The 14,777-nt window shown below is 39.9% G+C and overlaps 1 protein-coding gene across 1 annotated transcript; it reads right to left on the bottom strand.

Moving 5' to 3' along the window:
- Positions 1-11,507: 11,507 nt before the first annotated feature.
- LOC110910158 (tryptophan N-monooxygenase CYP79A68) lies at positions 11,508-13,738 on the bottom strand. The gene is made up of 3 exons (XM_022154869.2): positions 13,276-13,738; positions 12,323-12,767; positions 11,508-12,233 (listed from the first exon to the last, which is right to left on the bottom strand). The coding sequence occupies exons 1-3, from the start codon at positions 13,713-13,715 to the stop codon at positions 11,604-11,606; spliced, it is 1,515 nt and encodes a 504-aa protein (XP_022010561.2). The 5' UTR covers positions 13,716-13,738; the 3' UTR covers positions 11,508-11,603.
- Between the last annotated feature and the right edge of the window lie 1,039 nt (positions 13,739-14,777).

Genomic DNA, 14,777 nt, shown 5'->3' with positions numbered 1-14,777 from the left:
TCGTCGCGAAACACTCAAAACCAGGCAAGCCGATCGAACAGGGCAATCAGATCGAACAGGCTAGCCGATCGAACAGGCTGTTCGATCGGGCAGCCGCTCGATCAGGGATACTGTTCGATCAGCTAACCCCTTTCCACTTTTGGAAGCCTATAAATAGGGCTGTCCTTGTCAAGCTTTCCACTTTTGGAAAAGCTCTGACCGACCAGCCTTCTATTCTCGCCATTTCTCAGATTTCTCTCAAACCTGTAAGTGTTTCACTCCAATCTTTGTACGTTTTTGATCCTTGATCGATTCTCCATCTTTCTATCTTTCAAAATCTGAATTCCAACCATGAAATCACAAAGATCTAAGCATTCTTGGGTGATGTCATCATGGTGTTCTTGAAGAACACTAAGATTGACATCAATCCGACATGAATAGCTTGAATCTAACCGATTTCCACATAAACAACTTAAAATCTTCCAAAGATCTTAACATTTCACGGTGGAAAAGGATTGAAAGACGGGTTTTCACCAATCTTTCAACTCTTTTACACTCAAACCGGCGAAAACGAAGCTTGAACCGACCCATAAATCATTCTAAACAAACACATGGTTCAAGATTCGGACTTTACCCCGAGATTACCGATTACAAGTTAAACGTTAAACTTAGGTCCTTGAACGCTCCCTGACCGAGCTTGGGTGATTCCAGCCGAGTCAGTGAGCAAAGTAAAGGCTGAGGTTTTTGTGGTTCAACTTGTGGTCAAACTATCTTTAAAACATCAATAAAATAACGGGAAATAACCAAGTGCTAGGTGATGGACTAACCAGGTCAGGGGCTGGCCGAACGGTTAGGCTATTCGAACGAGCAGCCCAACCGAACGACTACGCCAGCCGATCGACTAGGCTAATCGATCGACTAGCATCTGGGCCCACAAACTCATGAGGTGTAATATTGACAGGGTTCTGTTCGATCGATCGAGCCACTCGATTGTAAACATTACTCATCGAATCATGAGATACTACACCTCAACGCTAAACCCCTTCGAAACATTGGGATGTCACCCGATCGAGTGACAATTTGCCAAGTGTGCAATGCTAACCGATCGGTTGGACCAACCGATCGAACGGACTGTTCGATCGGCCAACTTGAAAGGTAATGCTGCAAAAACTTCAAAAGTACACACCATCATACACAAACACATCCTTCACATCAAAGGAAGAAACAACCCACTTGAAAGAACCAGCCGATCGAGCCAGCCGGCCGATCGAACGGGACGTTCGAACGGACTTTAACCCAATCGAACAGCCCACTCGATCGAACAGCCGTCCGATCGAATGGTCTATCCGATCCAGTTTCTACTGTTCACTTTTTCCGCATTACTCATTGTATTGTTATCGAACTGTTCAGGCTACCCTATTCTCAGTGCTCCTTTCAATCCATAACCAACCACTGTGAGTATACTCGATCCCTTTTTGCTTTCAGCACTTTTGGGTGTTACATACGTAATCTATCAAATTCACGAACAACACAAACTATTTGAACGCTAACCTACTTGCATGTATTACTTGACTAAATGATTGCTGTTTATTATGTTTACACGTGGAGTGCTATCTGCCTGCTTTAGCAACGTAGTACTATAGTTTGGACTCGGCACCCGTTCACACGGGGGTTGCTAAGGACAATTACTTGCATGGATTACAGTGGTAATCATGTATTGCGAACTGTCTCGGACAGTCAACTCGAAGTCGTTGGTATCGATGGTCCCATGTTGATAATTTACATGCATCGTTTGCCCTTGTGTACGTGCTTGGTTATGCGTAAACTTTTCGAACTTTATATGCTATATCAAACTTGTGTACTCACCTTTACATTATATGTATTGACTTTTATTTTAACGTATGTGACAGGTGTTTAAGCTACTAGCGTGCTAGGGAAGCGAGGCAATAATAAGCTTCTAGAAGCCTGTGACCTTAGGACAGTGTCCACATACCTGCTCCAGGGCCATAGTTCTCTGTAGATCTTGTACTGGCACCTGTAGTCAGTAAGATCTACCGTTAGCCGTCTAGAAGTCTTAAAACAATATTTAAATTCGGTCTGTAATAATTAAGAATCTGAGTTGTCGGAACAGTTCCCATATTGTTTAGTTGATTTCTATGATAACTTGTTATTATTTGGGACACGGTATGGGACGTGTTATATAACTGAATTGTATGATAGTTGTTGTGGAAACTTCTGAACAATCTGTTTCGCTCAGTGCCGCGCCCCGATGATTCCGCCATCGGTTGGGGTGTGACACCACTTGTCCCAACCTAACCCCAAACCACCACGCTGGACCCCCATTCATTCACACAGAACAACAAAAACCATTACTCTTCTCCATATGTGAGAATAGTGCCTGATGGAGCCCCATTCATTCACACAAAACAACAAAAACCACCGCTGCCAGTAAACCAAAACCCCCTATCCCAGCAGACAGTACCAAACCCATCAGGGCCTAATTTTACTCAGGGTACAGTTCAGGGCGGTTATGAAGACGAGTATGATGAATTTAAAGAATTCTTAAGGAAGAAAAGGGAAAAGCATCAGTTAGTTCAGGGGCAAAATCAAACTGAATATGGGTATCCACAGGAAAATTGCCAAACTTATCCTGAGGTTCAAATTGCACAGTTCCAACCCATGCCACTCCAACAAACACCGGTGAACATTCCACTGAGACCAAACCCTAGGAACAACCTGGTTAGACAAGTACACCCTGAGGGCATCCCTAGGAGGTTTGATAGGGGACTGGTTTGAGGGGTGGAGAGCCACTTTAGGCCTACTATAGTGAACAACCCATCTGCGGTGGTTGTTCCACATTTGTTGGGTAGAACCTTTTATATCATAAGCTATACGGAGTTTACCTAAACATCATGGGAATGCCACTGAAGAACCCTACATGCATCTTAGGGCATATGATGCGGGGTGCAACACAATTGGAGGACAAGGATTCACTCCAAATGATGTGAAACTCATGCTTTTCCAGTTTACTTTGGAAGACAAAGCGTAACAATGATTTCAAGCACTGCCATCAGCTTCCATTCGTACCTGGCGAGATATGTAGTAGCAGTTCTTGGATGAGTTCTACACTACTCAACGAACCAATGATGCTAGAAAGAACATCCGGAACTTTCTACAATAGCCAGGTGAGTTGTTTCATGAGGCGTTTACTCGGTTTAAATTGATGTTAAATAATTGTCCTCATCATGATATACAACTATGGGAACTAATCAGTTCTTTTTCTGAGGTTTTGAACCAAGATGATGTCAGGGATTTAGATTATATTTCCAATGGAACTTTTGGTACTAACGATGAACAAGTGGATTGGGAGTACCTAGAGAGGAGGGCAATCACCTCCAAGAGGAAGGCGCAGTCTCAGAGAAGGTCTAGGCATCCGAGTGTTAGAGCTATGAGTGAATTGAATGCTGGTGAGGATGAGAGGCTGATTAAGTTAGAACAACAGATGGCTAGTTTAGGTACAGGTGGGCAACATCAAATGTATGACATGTGTAGTCATTGTGGGGAAATAGGACACATAGTAGACAATTGACCTAGTATAGTTGGTGATTACCAGGAGGTAAACCAAGTTCAGGGGGGTGGGAGAAATTATAATAACATGAAATCTAACACATATCACCTAGGACTTAGGAACCACCCAATTTTAGCTATGGAAATACTAATAACTAGAGTAACCCAAACTTTCAAAGTAGTAACCAACCCTTCCAACCCCGTAATCAGAATAATTATCAAGGGGGAAACAATCAGGGTTACTAAAGAAACCACCATTAGGGTAGTGGTCAGGGTAATGAGATGATGGAGATGCTAAAGGCGATGCAACAGGAGATGCAGAAAAGAAATCAGTTGGATTAAGCGAGAACACAGAAGGATGAGATTCGTGACAAGGCCATCCAATCTTTGACAACACAAATGGGACATTTAGCTGCGGTGGTAGCTAATCTAAGGCAGCAAAATGGGAACTTGCCGAGTAACACTCAAACCAACCCCAAGAATGTGAAGAATAAATTTAATGATAACTGTTTGACTGTTTCTCAAGTGATTGCAAGAATATGTGAAATGAGTGAGGAAGGAAATGGAAGTGACTCAGGAGAACCATTCATTCCAATCCGAGTTGGGAAATTTAAGATCCACAAAGCTTTGTTAGATTATGGAGAGGAAATGAGTGTCCTTCCAGGTAGCCTGTATGACCCAATGATTTTGGTCCTCTACACGCAGTTGATAGCATGTCGATGTTTGCTGATGCGAGTTGGAAATAACCCCGAGGGGTTATGAAAGATGTGATGATCCAACTGGGCGAATTCTACTACCCGGTGGATTTTATGGTGCTAGACTATGCACCATCGAGTATATATGAGCAACCACATGTAGTTTTGGGCCGTCCATTTTTGCATACTGCTAATGCCCAAATCGATTGTAGAGAGGGGTTAATTACTATGAGTTATGAGAATCGTAAGTTATTCTTTAATGTTGCTTACGATATTGTTGATGAATTCTATACAACAGTTGCTACTAGTGAGCGTGTTTCTCAATACACTCCACATGTGAGTGAGGACACATTAGATGAGAAGGGTCTTGAGTTTTGCAGGTCTAAGCTTGAGACGAATGGAGATCATGTGAAAAAGATGAATGTAAGAAGGAAAGTCAAAGAGAATAAACCACCCAAGGTGAGACTGCATGGGGCAATGAAGCCAAAGTTGACCCCAACTGACGTGAAGCTGCAAACCTCCCGAAAAACTAGATGGAATTGTATGTAGAGAAGTGGGGAGGCAAGCATGCATCTGAACCACCTTGAGCATATCAGGTACAGTCTGGCTGAAGACCCATAAACTTAGCGCTCTTGGGAGGTAGCCCGAGGATGTAGAGTAGTGTATTTTTTTGTTTTGGTGTGCGTATGTGTTCTTGCAGGTTACCACGTTTAAATATCCACGGATGCAATTACTCAAGTGTGGGGATATTTGGCAACATCCCAAGTGACATATGACCAGAATACCCATCACAGAGAATTGAAAAGATTAGAGTTGCAAAGAATCCAAGAGATGCTTACGTCCTTGTTAGATGGCAGCAGCCGCACTACTTCCGACACTTTCTGATTGACTTATCAGGTCCAGGTCTCTCTCTATTTTGCATTTTATTTTTATTTTTGTATTTGGTGGCGTGAAATTATGTGTTGGGAGTGGTTTATTTGTGTTTAATTGTTGGTATGGTTGGGTTATTGGTTGCTCATAGATTGTTGGGTGGTATTTCTCGGGTTAGGTTTATAAAATAACCATACATTGGGGACAATGTATCCCAAGTGTGGGGATGCAGTAACTTGAGAAGGGATTGGTATTTGTGATATAAGAGGCTTGAATGGTTGAAATTGGTGAAAAGATTAAAAAAAATTGTCTTAAGTATGCTTAAACGACATGAAAACCAAAATTTTCAATCGCTAAAGGGTTTCTTGCTGATATTAAGCTGACATAGATCCTTTGTCATGATTGTCCCTTTAAGTTTCATGAGAGTGTTCCTGACATGTGTTTTTGAGGAGAATTGAAAAGAGATACCTAACTAGAGGTAACATGCATCAGGAAGTACACATGCTACATGTCGATAACCCTGACCCTTTCGTTTTGTGAGATGTTTCAACCTACTAAAACTTTTAATCTGAATTGAAATAAATGTTCATTTGTTGAGAGTAGGCCGTATGTTACTTTGTTTCAGAACTTGTGTGGTTTGATACATGCCGAGACTGTGGATTTGGCATATACACATAGATGATAAAGGCATTAGGTTTCCTTTCTCTGTTACACTTTTTGTTTATGCCATCAACCTTAGTAACCCATTGTGAACTGTATCCCTTTCGTTTGTTACTTCCAATGTGATCTGTTGAATTACCAACTGTGAATGACAATTTTTGTGTTTAGATATTTGTGATGAAAAAGAAAAAAGAATTATGATCGTATTATATATTTGGGTAAAAAATAACCCGAAGTATGAGTTAGTTCAATGTGAATAAAGATTGCCAGGGTTTGGTTTATCCTTCTCTGTTAGCCACGTAAAAAAAGCAAAAATTCCTTACCTTTACCCGAGCTCAAAACCTGTAAGTCCTTTTGATATGTGCTATGTTATGTGTTAAAGTGGAGGTGTGATTGTCATACAAGCTTATGATTACAAAGTTTCATATCCGGTTTAGAGTGACAAATATACTAGCATATTACATGCTAGTCCAGATACAGCCGAGAGGAGTGTTTATTGTGAGGGGCGTGTTAGCATGTGTGTAAGACCATAAGCATGTTAGGTCTGGTTAGGCAAGTCTTGAGTTGTTTCAAATGTGCACCACCTACTTGTCAGGATGTCAATCTTGATTGTGTATGGGACGAGTATGACTTAGGATCTTAAATTGTTAAATCAGTAAGGGATTTAGAAGTGATTTGTTAATATAGTGATTAATGTTTGTGATGGTTGCTTGGGGACAAGCAAGAATAAGTATGGGAATGTGATGGAGAGGGTAAAACCCGAGCATTAATGTGTTTATCTTATGGGTTTTTATTATTTTTAGGTGATCATATTGTTTGAATATGATAACTACGAGAAATTGTGGTTTTGCAGGATAATCGCTTAAACCAAAGGAATTAAAGTGCTCGAAGATGAAGTGGAACACCCGAAGATGATAAGCATAGCAAAAGATATTGTTCAGGACTTATTTCGGCTTAGAAGTTAGCTTGGAAGCATGGGAGACGTAGAAGAATGAAGTTCGGGGTCCAAAGTGTCATTTGATGAAAGTTGAAATGTGAAGGAGATGCAAGAGGCAAAGCCGCCGTAAGCTACGGTGGGCTGGCCGTAGCTTACGGCCAAGCAAACACAAAAGAAACAACATCTCTATGCCGTAGCCTATGACAAGAGGCCGTAGGTTACGGCGGGGTTCGACTGAAGTTCCGTAATTTGACTTTTTGAGGGTATAAAACGGTTTTTCAAAAACCTAATCAATCTATCAAGCCTTGGGACGAACTTGGGGGATCAAAGGAGCACTTTTGGGGCGTTTTTCCACTTTCTTCATCACAGTTTTCATCGAGACGAAGATCCGAAAGATGAAATCAACCATGTATCAAGCATTCGAAGGCCGAATCACCAACATGAGCGGCTAATTCCTTTGTGGTTTCCTCCGGGTAGAGGATTTTTATGTGTTTTTTTATTGTACTTGAACTTGGTAATCTAAGCATTCGATGCTTTTTTACCCTTTGATTCAATTGAATGGTTGTAAACAATTGTTTTTTCTTTAAATCTTAGTTCTTATTCATTCAATTCCCAAGTGTTCTAGTAATTGGGATATATTTGATAGGGATTGGGGTTGGTAATTTCAATTGATGTGTAAACATCTATTTTTTCATACGATTTTCATGTTGTCGGAATTTGATTGTTTGAAGTATAGCTTGAAACAACATATTGATGTTCTAGATGATTCACATGTATAGGTATGTACAAAATCTAAAATACACTACCTATTAGGGGTATGTCGATCACGGTTCAGTTTGTTTTACTCTTAACTATAACCAAAACCGGTAGCTTAGTTATGGGATTTTTTGGCATACCCATAACCAAACTTCGATTATGATTAATTGGTTTCTAAGCTCGGTAATGGTTCGATTTTGGTTAACTTCTATTAATTAATCAGTCGTATAAAACTACACTAGGTTAAACCTTCTTATAGATGACATTATCAATTGCAACTACATTTGTTATCGCATAATGGATCAACGCTTTTCTAAACACAACAACATGATCACATGTTGAGTTCACTCTGATGGTTTGACTTTTCTTGCTATAAGTTGCTTCCTCTTTGCAATTTTTCAACTCAACTTCAATATCGGTACTATAACGTCTATGGTATATTTTACCGCTTAATGAATATTCAGATTCTTCCTCACTGTGTGGTTCATCAACAACTTCATCTTGACCCCTGTAAATGATGTACAATTCTTATCAAAATAAATTTATTGGTGTACATTATATTAAACTTTTTATCAAGAGTAAATTTCAAAAAAGAAATCCTTTATGTTGACACTAGACTGCAAAGTGTGTCATTTGTCTTCAAAAAGTACAAAAAAACGTACTCAATGTTTGAAAACACTTGCACATTATGTTTCTTTAGCCCTAACTCAGTTATCTTTCATGGTTAAATCAGGGCAAATGGACTCTTTTCACATCCTAATTCAATAATAATTTTATTTTTTAAAAAGAAATAAAATCCACCAACCCCGCCCTACCCTTTCTCTCTCATTGCCACCACTACCACACAAACACCCCCCCTTCAGTTCTCTTTCTCTCACTTTCCCTCACACACACAAGCACCACCACCACCACCACCGTTACCTGCCGCCATCAACCATCCCCCACAATCAAGAAAAACAAATCAGTCATATAACTGAATCAAATGTGCAAAATAACAGTAAAAAAATCAGTCACATAAGTGATTCAAGTCAATAAAACACTGAAGAACTTATATATAGATCACTAAAAAGAGATCATTGAAATTGAAAGTCAAATTCAATCAAGCCTGAATCCACTTAACAATCAACAAGATTCCCTATACAGGATTGGAGGAGGCGGCGGAGGCTTTTGATGGTGAGGGGAGGCTTGTGGTGGCTGACGGTGGTCGGGGAGGCTTATGGTGGCGGGGGTAGCTGGTTCTATTGCGGGTGGCTATGATGGTTGGTGGTGACAGTCGAGAGTAATGAGAGAGAAAGAGGGGTTGAGAGAGAGTGGTGGTGGGTGGTTGATGGTGGTGGGTGGTTGATGGTGGTGGTGGGTATGTGTGAGAGAGAGAAGGGGAAGATAGAGAGTGTAGTGGTGGGTGGTTGATGGCGGCGGTGGGTGTATGTGTGAGAGAGAGGGGGAAGAGATAGAGAAGGAAAAGAGAGAGAGGGGACTGAAGAGGGGTGGGGGTGTTTATGGATTTATATGTTTTAAAATTTTCTAATCTCTTTTTTTTTAAATTACCAATTTTCCATGATTTAACCATTAAAGCTAAGTGAGTTAGGGCAAAATGACATAACGTGCAAGAGTTTGCAAACATTGAGTATGTTTTTTGTACTTTTTGAAGAGAAAAGAAACACTTTGCAATCTAGTGTCAACATAAATGACGATTTTTGTAATTTACTCTTTTCTCAATCAATCTTTTACCTCTGTTTGTTTGAAATAATCTCGAAGTTATTACTCATCGTCACATACACGATTAATTCTTTTCCCAGTTCATGCATATCAAGCATCAATTGTAAGGTGTCATGAGAATCAAGCTAATAAAAGATCGATCCATGGCATTCTTGTCAAGGAAACAAATTAAGAAAACAAGATCTTTATTTGCCGGATAATAACTTAAAACCTCTTCACTTAAATCATGATAGTGGTATGCGTATTTTTCAATGTAAATACACTTTTGAAAGCCAAAACAACATCGTTTCCTAGATGAGTTCTTCATCAACCGAAAATAGCTTCCATATACTTCAACGTTACTTGAACACCCACATTATCATCTCCCATCTTGACTAAAACATGAACAAACCTACTATGAAAACATTGATGAAATCAGAAAGCTTGATGAAGATATCTCAAATCAGAAAACTTGAATCAAACACAAACAAACACCTTGCATAATCCCTAACAAACCTATTGTTTTTCGTTTGGTCTAACAAACCTATCTTGAATCAAACCTAACAAACCTTGAATTAAAACAAACACCTTGAATAAAAAAAAAAACGCATCTGGTGGTTTTCATGAATCAAACACAAACAAACGCACGAGGGTTGGTCCATGTTCTCGTTGGTTCTCGTTGCCGGCCGGTAGGGGTTTTGAACAAGATGGTGCATCTCGTCTTGGCACTCTTCTTGTCGTCAGTTTTGTTCTCCGGTAGAGGATTTGGCGACAGCGAGTGGTCGTGGGAATGAAAGCACGTAGGTTTTTTTCATGTTGAAAAGGTATTTTTGTCCATTTGCTAAAAAAGGGAATTATGTAAAATTTTTGCGTTGGCTAAATATATAATTTTTAAACAGGGGACGTGTTGGTTTGTCAAATAAAAAAAGTTACCCCATAGTAAACTAAGCTCTATATACTAAAAAAAACTCATTTGTCTATCACCGGTTTTAAAAACCATTTTTTGTATTCTTCTTGCAAAGGGTCTGGTTTTGCTTATTGAACGAGAGGACGTGTGGGCGCAGGATGATAAGGGCCGGGGGCACCCGATCCTCCGAACTTTTCGTGCGGTAGTGTTACGTATTTACTTTTCGTATAAAATTTTTTAGGTATATGCGTCCCCCCCCGGTTTAAAATAAACTATGTATATACGTTTTTGACCCCCTGGTTTAAAAAAAAATTATGTATATACGTTTTTGGCCTCCCGGTTTTATGAAAAAAATATTTATATAGCCCAAATCAGATCTATTCAGTTTCAGCCCAAATCATATTGGTATGTTTATTATAGCCCAAAATTAAAAGCCCAATCAATGACCCAAATACTATTTCTATAAAAAAAAACTCAATATTTGTTGATTGGGTTATCAGGTCGCTGAACAGAAGAAGAAGCAGAAGTAGAAGCAGAAGCAGAAGCAGAAGCAGAAGCAGAAGAAGCAGAAGAAGCAGAAGAAGCAGAAGAAGCAGAAGCAGCAGCAGAAGCAGAAGCAGCAGCAGCAGAAGCAGCAGCAGCAGAAGCAGCAGCAGAAGCAGCAGAAGAAGCAGAAGAAGCAGAAGAAGCAGAAGAAGCAGAAGAAGCAGAAGAAGCAGAAGAAGCAGAAGAAGCAGAAGAAGCAGAAGAAGCAGAAGAAGCAGAAGAAGAAGCAGAAGAAGCAGAAGAAGAAGCAGAAGAAGCAGAAGAAGCAGAAGAAGCAGAAGAAGCAGAAGAAGAAGAAGAAGAAGAAGAAGAAGAAGAAGCAGAAGAAGCAGAAGCAGAAGAAGCAGAAGCAGAAGAAGCAGAAGAAGCAGGAGAAGGAGAAGAAGCAGAAGAAGGAGAAGGAGGAGAAGGAGGAGAAGGAGAAGGAGGAGAAGAAGGAGAAGGAGAAGGAGGAGAAGGAGAAGGAGGAGAAGGAGGAGGAGGAGGAGGAGGAGGAGGAGGAGGAGGAGGAGGAGGAGGAGAAGGAGAAGGAGAAGGAGAAGGAGAAGGAGAAGAAGAAGAAGAAGAAGAAGACCAAAATTGTTGGGCAATGGGCTAGCTGGTGTTGTTCTAATGTTTGAAAACGTTTTTTATTTGATATTAATGTTTAACCCGACCCGACCCGAATCGAATCACCGATGTCCGACCCAAACATACACCTCGAAACTAGGCGATAAATTTTTTTTTTAGGTCCTTTACCTTCCGGCCCCGAACTTTTTTTTCAAGCTTCGCCACTAGTGTTGGTTTATATAATATTTAACCGGAGGACGTGTTGGTATCTTGAAAGTTAATTCAAAGAAGCTTAACAAATCTTACATCACATTTATTTTGAATTTTATATTAAAATAATGAGTGCGTAAGCTAGTAGGATGTAGATATTACAAACATAAATGATCAACATTTTATTTTGGGGCATCACATTCATGCTATAAATGTGCCGACAATTTATTCAGCTGGTAGGATAAAGATGGTGAGGCAGACGAGGCTTCGCTATGGCTAACAAAGGCTTAGCCTTTGCTAGATCATGCAGGTTCTCCTTGAGATCAACATGTGGCTCGTTAAGTGGCAACTCCCAGGTGAACCCTTGTACGAGCCGAGCTAGAAGCATTGTGGACATAGTCGAGCCCAACAACACTGCCGGGCACCCACGCCGACCAGTGCCAAACGAAAACGTGCGAAGAGTGTGGTCGTTCAACGCCACTTCTTTATCAGCGATCATGTGACGGTCTGGATTAAAAGTTAGTGGGTTATCCCAGATCTCAGGGTTCCTCCCTATCCCAAGACGGCTCACTAATATGTGACTACCCTTGGGTATGAAGTATCCAGAAACCTTAGAGTCCGCGGTTGTCACATGTGGCACGTTGAAAGGCGCAACAGGGTGCAATCTGAAAGTCTCCTTCACACAGGATTTAATATAATTAAGTTTAGGTAGATCGGATTCTTGAACTAATCTATCCTTTCCAACCACAAAATCGAGCTCTTGGACCGCTTTACATAATATCTTTGGCTGGTTTATCATTTCTGCGATGGCCCATTCGATATTATTCGAAACATTATCAAAACCTGCTAGAAACATATCCTGTAATACACCAAAATTAATCAAATATTAAACAAAGCAAAGACTAATATCTTCCAAGCGAAAATACAAAACTTTCTTTTTAATCTTACAAGGGTTTGGGCTTTTATTTCATCTGCGGTTAGTGAAGTGTTTTTAAGGGTGATGAAAACGTCAACCAAGTCGTCTTGTTGGATCCTAACACCGTCTTTCCATTGTTGAATCCTCTCATCAATCAAAGCATCTTGATACTTTCTTGCAATAAGAATAGCATTCTTTACGATCTTCTCTTGCCCATCAAAATCAGTTATCCATCGCAACCAAGGGAAGTAATCCGTCACACAAAATGCGTTAAGATAAACAAGAATCATCCAAAGTGAATCAGCATGCTCAATCTCTTCCACCCCAGGTCCACCATCTTCTCTGCCTTTACCAAAATACCTTCTCCCCAACAAAAGCTTTCTAGCCATGTTGGTGGTGTATTGTTGTCCAATAATCCTCACATTCACTAAGCCCCTGGTGCCTCCATGATTGGTCTTGCATTGATTGTTAATGTACCTAAAAGATGTACACATTTGGATGCCAAATTTAGGCAATTAAGTAAGTAATTTGGTTAAACAAACTTATGAAAATAAAATTAAAAACCTGGGCTCAAATATTAATTCACCAAGTTAACAAATGATTTGGTGTCTATTTATGAAAATGGCTTAAACTATTGGCACACCAAAGGTGCCTATTTGCATACTTTAGGGTTTATATACGCTACGTATAGACCTATACATGACGTATATAAAGGGTCAAAAAACAATTTTACCCCTAGTTTGGGCTGCGTGTAGCCCCTAATCCAGGGATAAAATGGTCTTTTTCACCAAACTTGTACCACATATATGCCACATACAGGGCTATACACGGCTTATAATAAAAAAGACTATTTTACCCCTGTATTGGGCGCTATACGCAGCCCAAACCAGGCGTAAAATTATCTTTTTGATCCTTTATATACGCTGTGTATACTACGCTGCAATTAGGCATTTTGGTGTGCAAATATGTACACCCTATAAAAAACCTGAGTATATTTTCGTCTTCTTCGTTTCGCTTTGTCAGAAGCCATTTATGCCTAGCTCCTGAAAGAATATCCATGGATAGGATACTTCTCATCTTTTTCCAATGATCACCCATTGGAGCAAGAACAGTGTCCAAGTAACCACCACTAGTCAGATAGCCCGACATGGAATCAGGCCTTGACGAGAAGATCCAATCTTTGTCTTTCAAAAACTCAAGCGCAATATCTGGATCACTAACGGCTATGGCATGGACGTTTCCGAGGCGAACACATAGGATCTTGGTGTTCATTTCGTCCATCATCCTATGAATCCAACGAAAAGTGGGCTTGTTTCGAAGCATGCTGATTATGCTGCCGATGTAGGGAAAGGGTGTTGGGCCTGGAGGAAGAGGTGGGCGGGATTCCAAAGTCAGGAACTTACTAAACAAGTAGTAGACTGACATGAGGGATAGAAGAATGAAAAGGCTCATGGTGAGAAATGAAAACATGTTTTTAACAAGAAATCCATATTTTTGGAAAGTTTCTAAATTTATTACATATCTCCATTGGTGACCCACGATTAAAAAGGAAAAAACACGTGATAGAAAGAATTTATCGTTTAAACATATTACAATACAGAGTAACATGTTTTTATTTTTTCATTTAGCTAATTTTTTTTCGAATCAATAAACATAATAATATTTTGGTTAAATATACGTATATGTATAGGTTCACGGGAGACCATTGGTTTTGCTAAAAAAATCATTTTATATATGTACATGGCCGGCCTTGAGAATTCATGTACCCTGTTCGATCTCCAAAAAACGTCCCCTTAGGCCTTAACGAAATTGAGTATCGAGCTCAATAAAGGCCTAAACCTAATGCCAATGAGCTAATAACTTATCTAAAGCATAAGAATATTTTTGTAAGTGGGCCTATGTTGGTGTTTGTATTGGTATACCCTATTAAAAAGAATTTTTTTCGTATACATATCCGGTTTTTTCTAAAAATAGCGTGCCCTCCGAAATATTGGGCCCTGGCCGGTGGTCCTCCCCGCCCACCCCCAGGGCCGGCCTTGTATATGTATAGGTTCATGCAGGGCCGTCCCCGAGATTAACAAAAAAAAATTTGGGCCTCGTGGAAGACAAAAAAATTGGGCCCTCTTCGTATAATATAAACTTATGAATTATATATACAAAAACCACAATACGACAATAATTGATTAATTATTATAAAAATATACAAAACAATAGTAGTGTAGCAAAATAATCAAACTAACTTACTTAAGCAAATCGTGAGGCTCTCCTCGCGTTTTTGGAAGCAAAGCTCTCGATCAAGTCTTTATAGTCCATACCTTCTAATATTTCATTTTCAACAGATATCATCGCCAAGCCATTAAGTCTTTCTTGGGACATTGTCGATCGCAAATAAGACTTCAACAACTTCAATTTTGAAAAGCTTCTTTCTGCCGACGCCACTGTTACCGGAATTGTCAAAAGCACTTTATATGCATTTATAGCATTAGG

The sequence above is a fragment of the Helianthus annuus genome, chromosome 15 (genome assembly GCF_002127325.2).
Source record: "Helianthus annuus cultivar XRQ/B chromosome 15, HanXRQr2.0-SUNRISE, whole genome shotgun sequence".
NCBI classification, from domain to species: domain Eukaryota; kingdom Viridiplantae; phylum Streptophyta; class Magnoliopsida; order Asterales; family Asteraceae; genus Helianthus; species Helianthus annuus.
Note: the sequence above shows the minus strand (reverse complement) of the source record. Positions and strands in the feature narration are given on the sequence as shown.

Excerpts from the sequence above, each read along its gene's own strand:
- LOC110910158 (XM_022154869.2), bottom strand. The coding sequence starts at position 13,715 with ATGTCAGTCTACTACTTGTTTAGTAAGTTCCTGACTTTGGAATCCCGC. Across the intron at positions 12,768-13,275 it reads GAAGACGAAAATATACTCAG|GTACATTAACAATCAATGCA; the intron begins GTTTTTTATAGG and ends TACATCTTTTAG. Across the intron at positions 12,234-12,322 it reads AAATAAAAGCCCAAACCCTT|GATATGTTTCTAGCAGGTTT; the intron begins GTAAGATTAAAA and ends GGTGTATTACAG.